This window comes from Camelus dromedarius, chromosome 7 (assembly GCF_036321535.1).
Source record: "Camelus dromedarius isolate mCamDro1 chromosome 7, mCamDro1.pat, whole genome shotgun sequence".
In the NCBI taxonomy this organism is placed as follows: Eukaryota; Metazoa; Chordata; class Mammalia; order Artiodactyla; family Camelidae; genus Camelus; species Camelus dromedarius.
Window position 1 is genome coordinate 63,003,688 of NC_087442.1, and position 20,305 is coordinate 63,023,992.

The 20,305-nt window shown below is 33.4% G+C and overlaps 1 protein-coding gene across 2 annotated transcripts in view; it reads right to left on the reverse strand.

Moving 5' to 3' along the window:
• AKAP9 (A-kinase anchoring protein 9) overlaps positions 1-20,305 on the reverse strand; it is a 168,580-nt gene that overhangs the window by 9,097 nt on the left and 139,178 nt on the right. For both annotated transcript variants that reach the window (XM_010978037.3, XM_064487576.1), the window contains 13 exons: positions 18,385-19,461; positions 17,127-17,267; positions 16,126-16,614; positions 15,659-15,722; positions 15,448-15,569; positions 14,662-14,853; positions 14,203-14,391; positions 8,107-8,251; positions 4,943-5,162; positions 4,062-4,212; positions 2,236-2,904; positions 1,633-1,841; positions 1,219-1,315 (listed from right to left, as the gene is read on the reverse strand). In XM_010978037.3, the coding sequence (XP_010976339.3) occupies positions 1,219-1,315; positions 1,633-1,841; positions 2,236-2,904; positions 4,062-4,212; positions 4,943-5,162; positions 8,107-8,251; positions 14,203-14,391; positions 14,662-14,853; positions 15,448-15,569; positions 15,659-15,722; positions 16,126-16,614; positions 17,127-17,267; positions 18,385-19,461 (3,765 nt within the window). The remainder of the gene's footprint in view (positions 1-1,218; positions 1,316-1,632; positions 1,842-2,235; positions 2,905-4,061; positions 4,213-4,942; positions 5,163-8,106; positions 8,252-14,202; positions 14,392-14,661; positions 14,854-15,447; positions 15,570-15,658; positions 15,723-16,125; positions 16,615-17,126; positions 17,268-18,384; positions 19,462-20,305) is intronic.

Sequence of the window (20,305 nt, forward strand, 5' to 3'; positions counted from 1 at the left end):
GTAAGTTGCCTCCTTCACTTTATGGATAACAGACCTAAATGTATGTAGTGAAGAGCCATGAAAGGCTTTAGGCTGGGAGCATGCCATAAATAAAATTTATGCATGAGAAAGATTCCTTTGATGGTAGTGTGCAAAGTAGAGTAATTAGGGAGGAAAGATCCTGGTGTCAGGCAGACACATCAGAAACTTTTTGCTGACAGTCCAGCTGAGAAATGCTGAAGGCCTGAATGCAGGCAATGACTAAAGACACGTGGGATAGATATTTACGAGGTAGAAGGCAAAGGACTCAGTGACTGCTTAGATGTGCAAGTAAGAGTGAAGGAAGGTGGTCTGTAGTGAATTTCGGGTTTCTAAATTGGGTGATCTTATGACTAGAAATATAGGTTTGGGATAGGAAGGAGAAAAGGAAGATGATGATCAGTTTGGAACGTGCCTCTAAGGTTCCTAAGGGGTCATATGGTGCATGTTTCCCCAAGGAAAGATGTCTAGTGATTAACTGCAAATTAGACAACAGGACAAAGGTCTAGACTAGAACCACAATCCACAAGAAGACAAGCTCCATAAGGATGAGATTTTTACCAGATTTGCTTTCCATGGCCCCAGAACCCAGTATAGTGCCTGGCACACAGTAGGTGCCCAATATAAGTATTTGCTCAGTAAATAAATCTATTGAGAACTCAGGCTACGGAATGAATGATCTTCACAGTTATAGAGAAAAAAATGGATGAGCATACGAAGAGGAACTCATGAAGGTGACTGATGAAAGAAATGGAAAAAATGAGAGAATATTAACACACAAGGTAAAGAAAGAGAGAGTACTTAAGATGGAAGAGGTCAAAAGTGTCAAATGCTGCAAAGAAGCCAAGAAAGACAGAGTCTGAATAGATTCACCAGATTAATCAATTGTGAGGACACTGGTAGCATTCTGAGGGTGGTTTCATTGAGTGATAAAGGTAGAAGCCCGACTATTTCAAGAAAATTAGTTATCATACAATAATACAAGGTCACTGTAATTATTCAATAATGATAATGAAAGTTAATTTCCCCTCAAACTTTCACTATCTTCTATTGAGAGAAGGCAAATATTAATATTTTAAATAAATCAAAGGACAAAATTAATACTCTTTAGAAAATATGATGCCGATTTCAAATGATTCATACAATTTCCATTAAATCTTTGCTCTTGACACTTCACAAAGACTTTTTAAAAAGTCTTACCTCTTCACCTGGCTGGCCAGTTAGCTGTAAAATAATCCCATCAATATTTTCCTGAACCCAAACAAAATCTTCATCATCTGCTGTTTCATACTGCAGTCTTCAAGAAAAAGGCAGAAAGTAAAAACATATCATCTCAATTATCAGTGTTGACTGGCACGAACATTACAGGTCAGGAGACACTACTCCACTTATTACTTCTCCTTTACATAAAGTGGTTTCTTTCTCTGAGTCAGGGTGTTAACAGTATTTGTTTTCAGGTGTGTTAGTTTTGTTAAAGAATATCACCTCCTAATGTAAACATGCATTAACTTTAAAATTTCAACTCCCCACCCTCAGCTAGGTAATAAAGAGGGACAGTTTCTACCCAGCTTGTCTAAGAATGCTATTTCTAAAGGTCAGGTATAAAAGTCTAACCTATTGGAGGCTTTCTGGGCTAGATGCTGTAGTTTTGAAGCCACACATTGAAGTTTTTGTCTGATCATTTCTAATTCATGATTATAACCAGTTCCCCCTCCATTCATTTCAATCATTTTGGGACAGCCTGATTCTTTTGTCTCTCCTTCTATTTTCTGTTGAAGAACCCAATTTCTGGTTCGATCATTGGTTAAACTCCATGTGGTTGGCTGGTAATTTTGGACAGAAAAAGAAAAAGCAACAATTATAAATGAACAGCACATCACATTCTTTCATAAAGGAACACAATTATTGTTTATATTCTAAATAAACTTCTATAAATTTCATTTTTGAATGATCTGTACATAGGTATTTAAATAATTTAATTCAGTATCAAAATTGTATGATCACAGGGTAAGTATTCTTTAAAAAAATATTTTAGGGGGAAGGGTATAGCTCAGCCACAGAGCACATGCTTAGCCATGCACAAGGTCCTTGGTTCAATCCCCAGTACCTCCATTAAAAAAAAAATAAGTAAATAAAGAAACATAATTACCTCCTCCCCTTCAAAAAATACAATAAATCTATTTAAAAAAATGATTTTAAAACAGTGTGTCAATTTACCTCATTAAGATTCTGATACAGAATTCTTCTACTTTCTTGTTTTTCTTCTCGTTCTAATTCTCGCTTTTGGAATTCCTGCATAATATCTTGCAGTCGTTTTCCTTCAAGGTCTAACTTATAAACTTGTTGCCTTTTCTCTTCCAGTTGGCGTTGAAGATCTTCCACTTTGGACTGAAGCTCATGCATTTTTTTCTGTCCCTCAGTATTGGCCTCTTGTTCTGTCTGCAATGTCTTTCTGTGAACCTGCCGATCCTTTTCCATTTGCTGTCTTGTTTGCAAAGAATCCAGTTTATACTTCTCAGTCTCATTTAACAATTCTACTATGCGACTGTGTTTCTCCTCTAGCTGTTTCTGAAGCTCTTTAAGGAGGTCCTCAGAGGGCAAGGATGGTCGAGGCTGCCCACTGTCATCGCTGCCCTGCAGCTGTGCATGGAACTCCCGCTCCCTATCCAGGGTACTACTCATTTCCTGAATTCGAACTTTCTCAGATTCAAGGAGTACTTGAAGCTCTAAGTTTCGACCTCGTTCTTCAGATAACTGGGCATCATGTAGCACTCTTTGTGATTCTATTTTCTGCTGTGATTCGTTTAGTTGTTGTTTCTGTTGTTCCAAAAGTTGATTTAGCTGAATATTCCTTTGTTTCTGACCCTCAAGTGAAAATTTCAGATCCTTGTAGGAGAAAATTGAATTAAAAATATGTTAACATTAATATTATTGAAAATACTTTATAAGTACATAATTTTGCCTTTATTAATACTAAGTTGATAGTACTTGGTAACAGAACTGATTATCCAATTTATTAACATATTTTCAGTGGTTAGAGTATAATTATTTGGACAGTCAGTTGATTTTCATAAAATATTATAAACAATAGAATTAAGATAAATAATACTTTCTTTCCAAACATTAGTCATATCTGGTTAAGGAATATAAAGCAGGGTAGATTTCTCCTAGGATTAATAACCATTAAAGGTACAAATATTTCTGATATAATATGATATGAGTTCCTAGAAACCCTCATATTTTCCAATGTCACATACTAAAAATAATAGGGCTTATGGGGGGAGTGCAGGGTTAGGGACAAAATACTCAAAATCTACACAAATTTGTAATGATAAAAAATAGTAAGCAACACCTGAGGAAATAACATGTCCTTGCCAGGTAGAAAGCTCACTATGCCTGGAGGCTGCCATTGTGGACATTTAATACAAAAATCCAAAGATAATCCAAAGAAATTCTGGCTACATAGTTTTTTTCAGCACAGAGCTAGTGAGTACCAGATTATGTGGACTGAAAAAGAGCTCCGATCCAGTGGAACTACTGGTAAAGTGGCACTATGTGCAGTATGACCTGCCTTGAGCTGCGAGCTATGCAAGGCTGGGGTGTCCTCTCCGGGAAAGAGCCCAGCATGAAAGGACTTATTTCAAGTTTCCTCAAAATACAGCAGCAAGGGTTCGTACCGCCAGAAAAATATCACTGCTCCCCTTCCCTAGAGAAAACAGGGACTAAAACTACTGTATTAAACTGACACATTTTGCCACATTTATCAAATTGTACGTGCACTAATTCAAATTCCTGAAACACAGCTGTAGCAGAACAGTCTCTACGCATCCTTGAATTTTTTCTTGTTTTACAGAAAAAGGATCATACTATTAGCAATTCCTGATAATACACTTTAGATAACATTATAATATCTGACATACAGTGAACAATTCATAATACCTAGTAAAGGATCTAAGGGTAAAATTTTAGGAAGAGAAACATCGCCTCTCTCTTCTATTGTTTTGGATTTTTTCACAGATATTTAAAGACAAAGGTAACAATACCTCAAGTTCTTCTTTATCCCGCTCTTCACTGCGTCCCAGCTTGGCTTTCTCTTTCTCTAAAGCCCACTGGAGCTCTCTGGATTTTTTCTGTTCACTTGCTAATGTGTCATTAAGCAAATGTACTTCATCTGTTTTATCTTTAACTTCCAATCTAAATCAGAGAGAAAAATAAACTCCTTTGACCAAGTATATATTGAGAGAGAAAGAGAACAGTGTCCACTGAAAAGTGAAGGCATATTATCAATCAGCTAATAGGAAAATATAAACCAAGTAAAGATTAAAGATCTTTGTGGTTCATTTCAAATTAACTGTTTCTAGTAATACAGATACAAGCTATTATTTACTACTGTGAACAACTTATTGTTACAAAATAATAATAAAAAATTTCCTTTGTCTTTTACTGAATAGTGGGAATCATCGTTTGTGTGGAAACAATGTTCAAAATAATGCCTATACTTGCAATATGTTCTTGGCAAGCAGAGTATCTCAGTATTTACAACAACAAATTTATCCTTTTTACAAGTGTTATCTTTTAAACGTTTTGCATATTTTAGGTAACTAAGCCATGAATTCTATTGAGTTCATAAATATCACTTCAAATTATTTGGTAAAATGAAGGTCAAAATTATGTCTCTTATACAACAAGTCTCAAATAGAACTGAAGCCACGTGGAGAATATGCCAAAACCTAATCATGAGTTTATCATTTGAAAAAATTTGGAGTGTTTCCTTTCCACTGCAGTTTTTCGTGTAAGTAAGAGTTTCATGCTATGTAAACATCACATATAATTTTATGTTTTTGTAAGATCTGCACAATGTCTGTGACAAAATTACTCCAAGTCCTTCCCTAATACAGGTTTCTAGTAAGGAAACTTGGCACACCTGAATGCCTCTAATTCCTTTAGGTGCTTATGCTGTGCCTTGAGTGTGGTTTCTAGTTCCAATTTAGTTTGTGCAAGTTCACTCTTCAGTTCAGCAACCACCATCTTCTCAGAACTTAGTTGTTCTTGCAGTTCTGTTGCTCTGTCTTTCACACTGCTGAGCTCCACCTGCATTTCCAGCATTTGAGACTGCTTCTGCTGCATATTATATTCTAGGAGGTCTAAGCAGAAAATTGTTAATATTTAAAATACGATCTAGCAACTCATATTTGGTTTCCAAATATTTTGTTGGTAAGAACTGATTTGTAATTTAGGATTTGTAACTTGAGAATTCTACAAAGCAAATATGAAAAGATTATAGCCCCCAAAGTTAGCAATTAATATAAATACATTTTAAAATATTTTCCTCATAGTGCTAACTTGGTCAAGATTTCAGAACTATATATATATATATATATATATGATAAAAGTTAAACAGAATTCATCACTGGATGCAGGACTTGAAATTAAAAAAAAACTTGTGGTGTTCACATAATACTGAAAATAGGAGCTTGTATTTGTTCATTCAAAATTTCAACAGCTCACATTAAAAAATGCCAATGGTTTTTCATAGCCAAAATACTTGCAGGAATTATCCATGTAATTATGACTATAATGATCAGCACTGCTGCTTGTTTTGTTAAGCCTTCCTTCATAGACAGTCTCTAGGAACTTCACTATAACAGGAAGTCCTAACACCAGTTTGGATTATGGTTTTTCCTTTAAAAACATACCAAACCTTTGCTACATGCCTGTTTCACTGAAAACAAAGTGAAATATTTAAATCCCTCAGTATAATGGAAAAATGAATGAAATATATATCAACTCATTTTTGTGAAAAATATAAACTTACATACATATGCACAATGAAAAAATCTGAAGACATATTTACCTGAGTGTTAATAGTCATTAGTCATTATTTTAGGATTTAGGAGATTCTAGGGGTGACTTTTATTCTATTCTTTTGTTTCTCTATTCTACCATAAATGTATCTTTAACTTAAAAAATTTCATTGAAGTTCATCATCTCATACTTCACATTACTGATGTTAGGAGACAGGAATAACACTGGCTCGAGAGAATTTATGTTAATTTAGGCTTTAAAACTATTTCTTGGGGAGTAGAGGCTAAGGATTTATACTCATAAATATGTCCCTATGTGACACTAATTAAGCTTTCAATGGAGTTCTATTTAAGTAAACTAATACTAATAAATTTTCTAAAAATACTCTTCCTGTGTCTAAATATAAGGGATATATTTAATTTGTGACCTCATTATACTGATTTTCTCTGAAATATTTAAAGCTATTTAAAATCTTCAGCTTATCAATGACAAATGTGAGACAGGTATAACTTTCAAAACTTGCAGAAGCACAGGTGTTTCTATCATTCTATTAAACAGAACTGAAGACAAAGATGTGCCTTCACTAGATATGATACAAATTAGATTTCACTTTAATGATTTCTAGGTGCAGCTCAATTTAAATTAACAGACATTTCTATTGAAAAGTGAGGGAAAGATCTGAAAAAGGACATCACAAAACCAAAAATCAAGCTAGTTGATTAATCATTATGACAAAGAACTAAGCCAATTCAGTAATTAGAGAAATGTAAATTAAAACCATAATAACAATCCACTGCACACCCACCAGACTGGCAACAATAGGCTGACAATATCAACTGTTGGCAAAGATTGTGAAGCAACAGAACTCTCATACACTGCCGGAAAGTGCACAAACTGATATGACCACTTTGGAAAACAGTTTGACACTGCCTAGTACATTTAAAGATACGCATTCCATGATCCAGCAAGCCCACTCCTAGATATGTACCCAGAAGACTCTTGCATGTATGCATCAGAAAAATGGCATAACAATGTACAGAATACTATTGGATTCAATAGCTAAAAACAACCAAAATATTCAACCACAGAATGGATATAAATTGTGGAATATTCACACAAAGAAATTCTATACAGTAAGAAAAACGAATGAACTAGAGATAAATGTAGTAACTCAGAAAAATGGCACAGAGAGGTGAAAGAAACAAGACACAAATATATGGAGTAATAAAGTTCAAAAGCAGGAAAAACTTTAAAATTATGTGGCTTAGGAATATATAAATAGGCAGTAAAAAGTCAGGATAATGGTAACCTCTAGGTTACTACAGAGGAGTAGAAGGAGGCTTATGGAATATTTGATATGGGTGATGCTTCTCCAGATAGTCATTTAATAATTTGCTATAGAGTATATATTTTTGCATTTTGCACTTTTCTGTATGTCTGTTATAGTTCACAATTTTTTAAAAAAGGTATTAAAAAAGAAATGTTTACTTTCCTTGTGGATTCCTTTTTCTTTTAGATTAGACTCACACAGAACTTCAAAACAAAGAAAGAAAATGAACTTAATGTGCTAAACAACCTGATCAAGATAATGCCTATTCATTTTAAATTAAATAGATCTGTTTATGTCAGAAAACTGATGACTCTTTAATTTTTTTAAATTTATTTTGTAAGAGTTACTTGTATTTATTCTGTATTTACTATTTGTATTTATATTCTAAGAGTTACTGTCACTCTCTTTCCACAAACAGCTAAAGTCATTTTCAGACTCTAAGGGATCAAAGCACAATTGTTTGCTATTTTAAAGCGTGTCTTTACCGACCTTTTTGGCACACACAGCATTTTCTCTCTTGTAATTGAGCAATAACCCCTTACCTCTACCACCACTACCTCCTCCCAATTTCAAGAACTATTGCTTTTATTTAAGATGGAGAAATAAGCTTAGATGGCACAGCATGACTGAACATATTTTATTTCTATTCCCAAAGTTTTAGTATGAGTTTGTGCCTGGTCAGAGAACCCTAATGGAAATATTATTCAACTCTTAAAAAAAATTTCAAACAATATTATCTTAAAATATTATTTTAAAAAATATTGTTATACATATATATGCCTTAAAACAAGCTGGAAAACTCTTTAATCCCCAGAGCAAGTAGATCAACTCCTTGATAGGAGAATGAGAAGAAAATGTGACTAAGAGGAAATGTGTTTTAACTGAATAATAATAAGGGAAACAAAACAGTCTGAACTTTTTGTGTTATCACATGAGCCTGCCACATAGCATACCTTGGCTTGGTTGATCATTCTCTTGTTCTCTTTTCTGAGTCATTTTCTTATTATTCATTTGAGCATGCAGTGCTTGAATTTCAGATAACAAACTCCTTCTATCTGCTTTCTGGAGGCATTCCATAGCTGCCTGATATTCAATACTCTATAAAAAAAAGCGAGGAGAGTTTTAAAGATAATAAAATTAACAACCAGGAAGTTTGAAGAAGAAGGAATGGATTATGCATGCTAAAATTTTGGAAAGATGTTAATTTTTTCTTCCTACTAATTAGGATTTACTTTTCAGATGTTAACGTTTACATTTGTTTCAAAATTCTTCAAACACTCAATAAAACATGAAGAATAATGTAATGAACACCCATGAACTTAGCCTAAGAAACAGCACCTATACAGCTAAAGCCCCCATGTCGGCTCCCTGAACATCCTCCTCTGCACCACGTGCTCAAGAAATAACCAAATTCTGAGTCTGGTGTTATTCTCATGTACTCTGTATATTACATTACACACACACACACACACACACACACACACACTCTTTCTCTCTCTCTAAAAAAATCCAGTTTCGTTTTACATGTTTTTCTTGCTTTGCTCTGCTGGCAGAACTTTTGGACACAGTTGAAATAGTGAATCCTTTGGTAAGAAATGTTAACATTTAACTGTCAGATATAATACTTACTGTAGTTTTTGCAAGACATAGCATTTACTCAGTTCAAGAAATTTCTTTTTGTTTTTAGTTTATTTTTTAAGGTGTTTTAAAGTATGAAATTCTTCATTTTATTGTATGTATGTGTATAGGTATATAGGTATTTCTTTATTTCCTGTACCTCTTGAGCTGATCATTGGGCTTTTTTTCCCCTTTAATTTGTTAAAGTAATGAGTCACGTGAGTTTTACTTACTTGCTTCCTCTACATCCCTGGGTAAGTGTAAGGTGATTGTGTCTTTTAAAAATGTATCATTTTAAAAAATATACATAGTATGTTGTTTAGGATTTCTGCATCTATATTCATAAGTAAAATAGGCCCATAATTTTTCTTTCTTGTATCATCTTTGTATGATTTTGGTAACAGGGTAATTACTACTATTTTTATTACCTTCCTGATAAAAAGGGCATTCCTCCAATCATCCTACAATGGGCGCATAGGTATAAGACTGGAATTAGCTGCTCCTTAAATGTTTGGTATACTTCACCTGTAAAACCACTTGGATTTGGTATAATTCCTATGGGTAGATTTTTTGAAAATTGTTTGTAACTTCATATTTTGATGTAATTTCAGACTTACAGAAAAGTCCAAAAATTGTGCAAGAAATCTTATATCTTTCATCCAAATTTCCCAAATACTAACCACCTTTGCTTCCGCATTCTCTCTTTCCCCACCCCATACCATATGTGTGAATTTACCTACACATACATGCACCTATCGTTTTTCTTTTCCAAAATTTGTGAGGATATGTTGCAAATGCTCCTTTACCCTTAAAAACTGCAGTTTATAATTCCTAAAAACAAGAACATTCTTTTACAAACCACAGTACAATTATCAAAAGTGAAGATTAACATACTACAATACTATTATCTAATGTACAAAGCTTATTTAAATTTTGCTAAATGTCTTAATAGCAAAAGGGGGGAAAAGTGCTATTTATAAGTCTTTGTCTTTTGTGGCCTTGACTTTTTGACAGTAGTCCTTCTGTTTTACAAAACTTCTTTGAATAATTTAAAACAAAGTTCCTATGTACTCTTCAGTCAGCTTGCCCTGATAACATCTTATATAACTATAGTACATTATCAAAACCAGGAAACTGACATTGATACAATACTATTTAAAGGACAGGGCTTATTCATATTTCATTAGTTTTTACATGCACCCATTCTTTTTCTTGATATGAAGAACTATGAAATTTTACCCCATGTATAGGTTCATGTAACCACCTCCAAAATCAGGATACTGAACTGTTTTATCACCACAAAGAAATTCCTTTCTAGTAATATCCTCTCCCCAACCCTAACCCCTGACAACCACTGATCTGTTCTCTATCACTATAACCTTGTCATTTCAAAAGTGTCATGCCTTCAGTGACAGTGAAGCTGGGGAGATCCTAACTTGGCCGAGGATGTCAAATCTCACTGTCCTCTCAGCCCTCCTCAAAATTCCTCGAGAAAAGTTTGATTCCTCCTTCCACCAAAAAGAAGGAGTGTTACACAATAATTGAGGCTATGAATAGTTTGTCTCATTTTAATTGCTGAGTAGTATTTAGTTGTGTGGATGTATTATGACTTGTTCCTCTATTCACCTTTCAAAGAACATCTGGGTTGTTTCCAGTTTTTGGCTATTACAAGCAAAACTGAACATTTATATATAAGCTTTTATGGAGACATAAGATTTCATTTTTGCCTAATTAAACATCTATGAGTGTGACTTCTAGGTCATATGCTAAGTGTATATTTAACTTTTTAAGAAACTGCTAGATAATTTTCCAGAGTGGCTCTTCCATTTTATAATCCGGTAAGAGAGATGAAATTTCTCTGCTTCCTCACCAACACTTGGTGGTGTCACTAATTTTTATTTTGGCCATTCTGATCTATGTGTAGTGGTTTTAATTTGTTTTGGTCTGATACGTCCCTACGAATAGGTTTTGGTTTTGTACAAAAGTGATGTTTTTCATATAGGAAGTACATGTCTGTCTGTTCCATTACTGGTGATATTAATTCTGATCACTTGGTTAAGGTGCTACCTACAAGGTTTCTCCACTGTAAAGTTACTCTTTTCCTTTTGTAACTAAAAAGGATTTTCTGGGGATTTACTTTGAAACTATGTAAATACACTTTTCTGATCAAACTTTTTTATAGTAGTTTTAGCATTCACTGCTGATTACTTCATGAATTGATCTACTGATTTCAACATCTATTCTACACACTAGTTGCTATTCTATTGTAAGGAAGAATTTTTATTCATTCATTTACATCAGAAGTAATTCATGGATTCTTAGTTTACTTCTTGGCTTATAATATGTCACTATCATTATTTAGATATCCAAATTGTTCCAAATGTAGTCAGTGGGAATTTGCTGGCCTTTGTGACCTTCTATCTCCTTCATTCTTTGAGCAATTCCTTGTCTGTTAAACAAGATATTCCAGTTTCATCTTGTATTTTCCCTTCTGCAGCCTTGAAATCAGCCATTTCTCCAAGGACTCTTAGTTTATTTTAATGGAGGATGTAGTTAAAAATCAAGATCTGGGTGCTGAATGTTGTGAGTAGATTTTAACTACTGATTGGATTCTTTTACTAGTTTTAGGTCTTTTTAGGTTTTCCAATTCTTCTAGAATGAGGTTTTTTGTTTTTGTTTTGGGTTTTTTTGGTATGCTTTTGGAAGTATCTCTCTCTTTCTTTTTTTCTATTGAAGTATAGGTGATGTACAATATTATATGTTACAGACGCACAATTTAGTGATTCACAATTTGTAAAGGTTATACTCCATTTATGGTTATTATAAAATACTGGCCATATTTCCTGTGCTGTACAATATATCATTGTTGCTTATTTTATACATAATACTTTGTACCTCTTAACACCTAACCCTCTATTGCTCCTCCCCACTTCCCTCTCTCCACTGGTAACCATTAGTTTGTTCTCTATATCTGAGTCTGTTTCTTTTTTATTATATTCACTAGTTTGCTCTTATTTTTTAAATTCCACATAAGTGGTATCATACAGTATTCGTCTGTATTTCACTTAGAACAATACACTCCAAGTCCATCCACGTTGTTACAAATAGCAAAATTTCATTCTTTTTTAATGACTGAGTAGTATTCCATTGTGTGTGTGTGTGTGTGTGTGTGTGTGTGTGTGTGTGTGTGTGTGTGTGTGTGTGTGTGTGTGTGTGTGTGTGTACACACATATCTGCTTTATCCATTCATCTGCCGATGGACACTTAGGTTGCTTCCATATCTTAGCAATTGTAAATAATGCTGCTGGGGCACATTATCTTTTTGAATTACTGTTTTTGGTTTTTTTTGAATATATACTCATAAGTGGAACTGCTGGGTTTGAATGAGTTTTGATAAGCAATATTTTTCTAAAAAATCAGTCCATTTCACTCAAGTTTTTGAACTGACATAAAATTATTCTATTATTTTTACGTCTCAGCTATATCTTTATTATAATCCCATATTTATTCCTAATTCTTAAGAAAGAATTCTCCTTACCCTATTCTCCAGAAGTTTGTTTTACTAACCTTTCAAAGAACTGACTTTCAGTGTTTTTATTCTATTGTACCAGTGTATGCATTTCACCAACTTATTTTTTCTTTATTATAGTTGAGCCTCATTATTTGTGGATTATGTATTTAAGAATTTGCCTATTCACACATGAAAAAAAAAATGCTCAATATTGCTAATTATAAGAGAAATGCAAACCAAAACTACAATGAGGTATCATTTCACACTGGTCAGAATGGCCATCATTAAAAAGTCCAAATGACAAATGCTGGAGAGGATGTGCAGAAAAGGGAATCCTCCTACACTGTTGGTGGGAATGTAGTTTGGTGCAGCCATTATGAAAAACAGAATGGAGATTCCTCAAAAAACTAAAAATAGACTTATAATAGGATCCAGCAATCCCACTCCTGGATATATTTCCAGAGGAAACTCTAATTCGAAAAGATACATACACCCCAATGTCCATAGCAGCACTACTCACAGCAGCCAAGACATGGAAACAACCTAATATCCATAGACAAATGCCTTGATGAAGAAGTTGTAGTATACTTCTACAATGGAATATTAGTCAGCCATAAAAAATAAAATAATAGACCTGGAGACTGTTATTCTAAGTGAATTAAGCTAGAGAAAGAAAAATAACATGTGATATCAATCATATGCAGAATCTGCAAAAAAAAAAAAAAGAGACAAATGGACTTATTTACAAAACAGAAACAGATTCAGACATAGAAAACAAACGTATGGTTATCAGTGGGGGAAGGAGGTGAGAAGGGATAAATTGGGAGTTCAAGATTTGCAGATACTAACTACTATATATAAAATAGACAAACAACAAGTTTCTATAGCACGGGGAACTATATTCTATATCTTGTAGTAACCTATAATGAAAAAGAATATGAAAACAAATGTATGTATGTATATATATATGACTAAACTATTATGCTATACACCAGAAATTGACACAACATTGTAAACTGACTATACTTCAATTAAAAAAAGAATAATCTGCCTATTCATTAAAATTTGTCTATAACCCCAAACTCAATACTTGTGGTGCTCTTAACGGTTATTCTCAAAAATGCACAGAGTGGCAAAAATTTAAATTGCCAGATGCATATGTTCCTAGTTGAAGTTGAACCAGGTGAATTCTGCCTTCTTTTGTCTCTTATACTGTAAACAAGTGTCCTTTCTGCCATCTACTTAGTGCTGTGTTTTTTGTACTTCTGTGCCTTTTATTGGTGATTTTGCTGTTTAACATGGTCCCCAAGCAGAGATATGAAGTGCTGTCTAGTGTTCCTAAGCAGAAGAAGACTGTAAGGTATGTTACAGAGAAAATGCATGTGTTAGATAAGGTATAAGTTTTGGTATAAGTTATAGTGCTGTAGGCCATGAGTTCAGTCTTAATGAGTCAACGGAATATAGGAAATAAAGTGCCTTTAAATAGAAGCACATATAAAACAAGGTTATATATTGACCGGTTAACAAAAATGTCATCACCAGGGGCTCAGAGGAATCTACCTCTGTATTTCCCCTAGTAGCAATGGCACAGCATTTTCAGCAACTTTACAGAATCTAACTACTGCAAATAACGAGAACTGAAAGTATCTTATTCTCTCTACTTTCTTTGGTCTTATTTTGTTGCTTTCTTTCTAACTTCCTAAGTTGGAGGCTTAGCTCATTAAATTTTAGTCTTATTTTATAATATAACATAACACAAAACATTTAAGGTAATAATTCTTCTCCTACATATTTTTAGTGGTTCCTATTAAAATTTTAATCTTCAGACTTACTCTAAAACCAAGCAACAACTCATTTTCTCATTACTATTAAAAAGCATTCTTTATGTTTTAAAGTTTTATTTAAAGTTTCATTTTGATACCTGTTCTTGTATTCTCTGTTCCAAACAGTTTAATAATTCAACTGCATCTCTAGTACCTAGAGCTGTCAGCTCCGTCTGAAATGTGGCTAGTAAAACACTACGCTCCTTTAAGAAAACTTGTTGAAGAGCAAGTAGAAGTTCACCTCGCCAGTCGGAGAAGCTCTCATGAGATTGAGAACTATCATAAACCTAGCAGAGTATAAAAAACAAAAGTTAGTCTTCAAATAAGCATGCTTTAAAAAGTTTTAAAAATGACCTATCTATCTACTAACCAAAATAAGTATTAGAAGCCTAAGGAGATATGAGTTTATTTTTAAGTGTGTGACTTGGGGCATTTAAGCAATATATAGTAATTCATAAGAAAATATATCATAAAAGACAAGAATTTAATTTGTAAAGTGCCTTATTATTGATAAAAATCATATAAAACTATTTTGATGCATAATATTCTTTGAGTACCTCGGCTTCTCTCTGCACTTGCATTTTGGTAATTAAATCCTTAAGCGATGAGATTGTACTAAGGTAAGCTCTTCTCTCTTCTAGCCAAGATTCTGAAACTTGCTGAACAGAATGGTCCTCTCCGTCACTATAGGGAGACTCAGTGAGAGAGAGCACCTGCATGCCTTCATTATGGACAGCTCTCAGTAATCCCTGGAAACCATAACCCAAAAGACAAAATTATGAAATTTTCTTCAAAGATTGCAAAGTCAGACACAGGAAAACAAATAAATTTTAAGATAGCTTTATCCTAGTCGGACTGACTTAGAAAAGCCACTACAGAAAGGAAACATCAGATTACCATTGCTGAATGCCTTCTTCCTGTGGCGGGGTAAGCCAATCCCAAAAGACGGCCTATGACTCTGTGTAGCTCTCATCTCTAAGTTCCTTCTATTTATCTAATGTGCTCTTCTTGGATTTAATTTAATGGCACTAATTTGACCAAAAGGAATATATAGGAGATACACTGTAGTTTTTGAGACTGCTTGAATAATTTTGGCAAACAAAAATATTAGGAATATAAGTTATTAAAAAAAATTTATAAAATAATTAAGTACCTTGTACTTTATTACCCACAAAATTTAGAAATATAACTAGAGCTCCAAGGTTCCTTCTAGCTATACAATTCTCTCTTCAGAGAGGATCTTACTACAGTAAGCGCTTCTAAGGTAACTTGTAATGAACTACTATGTTCAATATAGAAACCACACTGGCTAAGTTTTACGGAAAGAAGTATGTCTTTTGTACCTTTATCTTCTTTGGAAATGAATCTGTTGAACTTTCACCTTCTTCTCCTTGGCCTTCTGATGCTGTGTCAAATCCCTGACTTTGTGTAAGATAAATTCCCTGACCCCAGTCTGATCCAGAATCTAAAATAAAGAAGACACCACTGACTATTAAAGAGAAACAAACTCTTTTTAAAGAAGTACTACACAGTTTCCAGGAATTTATAACTTACCACTGGAACATATTTCTCTAGTTTGGTAAGCATCAGAATGTGTTAATTCAGGAAGTGAGGATCCCTAATTGGAGAAAACAAACAAAAAATAAATTTTTTGCTTTGATAAATAATAGGGTTCAATGAATAGTTTTGTTCTTTTCTAATGCTGTCCAAAAAAACCCCACAATTAAATATGTCACACATTTCATAATTAAACTATCCATGCTTTATAAAAAGTCTAATTTTTTTCTTCATGGATATTATCATAATGAGACATTAATAAATTAAAAAATGGTAACATCAGGTTGTAAAACTGCACAGGAACTCTGTGGAATATTATTATCTGACTTCACACAATGGAAAGATTTTAAGCTGTAATTTTATCATAAGGAAGAGATTGCCCCAAATTTCTGTCTTAAAAACACAGAATTTTGAAAAAAAAATCATAGAATGTCGAAAAAATACATATTATGAAAACCAAATACCTCTTTAGATCTCAGACACTGTATCACTGACTTCAAGGCACCACATTCCTCTGTCAGTAACTGAACAGCAACATAGTGATCCCTCTTTAAGGTTTCAGTTTCTGAAATATGTCTGGATTCCATATCCAGAATTTCAGCAGCATGTAGTTCTTGCATCTGCTCAATTTTTTCGGTAAACTGATTAATTATTTCAGTGACTTCTTCTGATGAGCATTCACTCCGTAAATCAATTTGGATTCCTGTATTTCTAACAAGAATTTGTGGAGTCTGACTGCTGCTATGGACCTTGAGAGTCCCACCTGTATGGGATGCGGAGCTTTTATCCACTTTTATAGGAAGTGGCTCTAATATGCAGACCTTTCTGTTTTCTTGTACCTCAGTATTATCTTCTTTTTCTAAGAAGTAGGATAATTTCTCTTCTGCCTTTGTGAGTTGATCCCTAACTTCGTATAAATCTTTCTGGAGAAATGCCATATTTGTTTCTTTTACCTAAAACATAATGAATAGAACAGTAGGACATTCAGTTAAAAATACCACATATAGAATTTAGGATAGAGAGGGCAATATAATTCATGCTAATATGTTCACTTTCCTCAGAATAACAGGAAAAATATTTCAGGAATGCTCACAGTTTTCATACGTTATGTATTTGTGTATGTGTGTGTGTGTGTGTGTGTAGATACAGATTACCATAGAAGTGAAATCATTTTATCAGCCTCTAATTTTGGTTCTTAGAGGATATACAGTTCTCTGTAACACCTGTCTTTCTCCTCCTTCATTAACAGACTACAGGTTAAAAGCATCTCCCTAACAAAAAATTCCAAGGAAAACGAAGCAAGAAAGATAACAGTAAGATGGTGATAAATTTCACCAAATTCACAGATTTTTTTCTAGCTGTGAAGTGACAGATCTGGGTTTGTTTTCAAAGAAGAGAATACACTCTGAAATGAAGTTAAGATAGGTAAAAATAACTGAATTAGGGGCTATGTTACTTATTTTACCAAAAGCTCTTCTTGAAGCTTTTCTGCTATCTCTTTAAAACTGGCAAGTTCTTCATTGGTAGCTGCTGACTCAGCTCTCAGAGCTTCAAGTTGACCAAAAAATCCACTTTCTTCACTGGTATGAATCAATTCAGTAGTTGTCTGAATGGCAGTGGAAAACATGAACACGTCATTTTCAAAAAACAAAGACAAGTTCAAGCCATTTGTACATTCTAATAAAGTTTTGCAGGAATGACTGCCTAGTAGATAAAGGGGCTTAGAATGATCCATGTTCTTTCAACAAATAGGGAAACTTCTTTGAAACCATCATTCTAAAGTCTTGAGACAGTGAGAAAAGAATGATTTTCTGGGAATGAGAAGTAAAGTATGTCATCAAATATATGCCCTAAAATTTTATAACTAATGAAGATATTTTTTTGTTACCATTCAAAACATTTTCATACTTATATCACTTTCCTCAAAAGCTACCAGATTTTACTAAGATATTTCTTAGAAGTTTTACATATTTGGAAAGTCACATTACAATTTTAAATATAATTTACAGTAATTTATATAGTTACAGTGAGCTAGGAGGAAAAAGTATAGTAAATGGAAAGATTATTCTTTGTGAAATACGTATTTATAGAATCCTGATATATTAGTTAATCTTCTGGTGTTCAGATAAGACTACACATTCACTATCCAAATTATAAATGTATGAAGTGAGAATCTGAAAATTAAAGTCTCTTCACATCTGTCTTATGCTAAGAAATAACTGCAATTTCAGATCTTTAAGTAGACTTGCAAAGATGAAATACAAATTTTCCCTAGGAAAGGATGAAATCTATTATCATATACAAAATCTGCCAAAATTAATGACTTATCAGTCATACATTAGAACACTAACATATTTTGATATTTTTCATTATTTAAAAGGTGAGCGTATAACATGCATATTAGAGAAAGAGGAAAAAAGCCAAACAAGTTTCAGAGGACATTTGCTGAACTTAACATTTCTAAGTTTCTTCTGACTGTTCTACCTAATGATTATTCTAGTGAAATAAATAAAGTAATTTGAAGACATCAAAATATAGTTTGTAGCCATTTTTCTAGTGATAATAATATGATTGTACAGAATTTTTATAAGAACCCTTTACACACAAATTGCTAGATGTAAAAAAAATCATTATTTAATTTAGTAAATTAGTAGTCAGTTTAAGGAACAAAATAAAAGTGTTTCTTAGGGTATTTAAGTGAAAAAAATCAAATACAAACTAACCTTAAGAACTTCAAAATCTCCTTCAGGGCATCTTTTCCTTTCTTTGCCTCTCTCTTTTTTCTCACTGTCCTCCAATAGCTTCTGTAGTTCTAGTAGCTTCTTTTCTTTTTCCAAAGCATTTTTTTCTGCAATTTCTACCTGTTCTTTTTCTAAAATTAAACTAGTCTGCATTTCAACCATCTGGCTTTCTAATTCTGATATTCTTAAGGTTAATGCTGACACATCTGACCCCATCTCATTTTCTGTTAGTTGACTTAAATTCTGCATATTTCTTCTTTCAAGTTCTGATGAAACTGCTTGTTTATCTTGACAGAATTTTGCATACTCCTTAACTGCTTCAAGTTGGACTTGACTCACAAGAGCAGCTGCAATCTTTTCCTCAAGTATATTTTGTAGGTTTACAATCTTCTTTTTAAGCATTTCTATTTCAGACTGGCCTTGCTCTTGCATGTCCTTTATTTGTCTATGACACTGGGTAAGTTCTAAGTCCTTTGCACTCACAGTGCTCTCAAGTTGCAGCACCTTTGTTTTCAAACTGCTTATGGAAACTTTGCTGTTTTCTTCAAAAGATCTGAGGTAAGTCTGATTTTCTAGGGGTTTAAGAGCATCCTCAGTAAGGACTACTTCTAGCTCAGGTTTGTTTTTGCTCAGATCATCTGTAGCCATGTTAATACTTTGCTCTGGTATACTTGGGATTTTTCCCATACTTTCACGTTCTCTCTTTAAACTGCATAATTCTTGCATTAGCTGGTTCATTTTAAAATTGGTTTCTTTAAGCACATTCTTTGTAAAGGCCATTTCTTCATTAGTAGTTTCTACTTGCTTCTCCAAAGCCAGTTTTTCAGCTATTACCATATCCAATTGATGTTTTGAACTATCTGCTTCTTCAGGGAGAGAACTAGCATCCACTGATGTCTTCTGTTCAATATTTGCTAATTCCTGTTGAAGTTTTTCAATCACTTCATTGAGCTGCTCAATTTCTTCTTCTGTATTTTTCTTCACACGTTCCTGATCACTCATTAAACACTCTATTTGCGTTTCAAGATCCCTTATCAGTTCATTTTTTTCTTCGATAACCTATTAGTTAATGAAAAAAGTAACATATAATCAATATGTATTTACATTTTGGGAATTTTATTTCATTTTAGGACAAGATCTTAAAGGGTTGATTGTACACACAAAAATTAACTTCTCAAATATACTCAGACATACTAAATCCTTGAAGAGGTCATGTCAAACAAGGACCTTATTTAGAACTTCATTCAGAAAGTCATTAAATATAGTGATTTATACTTTTAGTATATGATTTCCTATAGGGAAAATAGTCAATACCAATATATTCTAATTGAAAAGGAAGATGTACTGAAATAAACCAATCCATAACAGATAGTGCCCAAATGTCATTATCTTATTTAACTCATACTAAATAGAAGAACTTTTAACAGATTTGGTTAGAATGAGATGATGAAATCTGAGTCACCAGAGACCCTCTATAAAACATCAAAAATCTTTGGCAATATTAGGAGGGGATAAAAATACACATAGCTTGTTAAACCAATGTGTCTTAATAAATTAAAGTTAATCGGTAAAAGAGAATTAAGGTTTTATTTGGTTTTTACATTAAAGGTGAAACTGAAAAACATCATTTTGCCACTATGGAAAACAGCACAGATGTTCCTTAAAAAAGTGAAAACAGAGCTACCAAGTGATCCAGCAATCCCACTCCTGGGCATAGATGCTCAAAAGATGAAAATTCTAATTTGAAAAGATACATGTACCCCAATGTCCACAGCAGCACTATTTATAACAGCCAAGACATGGAAACAACCTAAGTGCCCATCAACAGAAGACTGATTTAAGATATGATTCCACATACATATACAATAGTATATTATTTAACCATAAAAAAGAATGAAATACT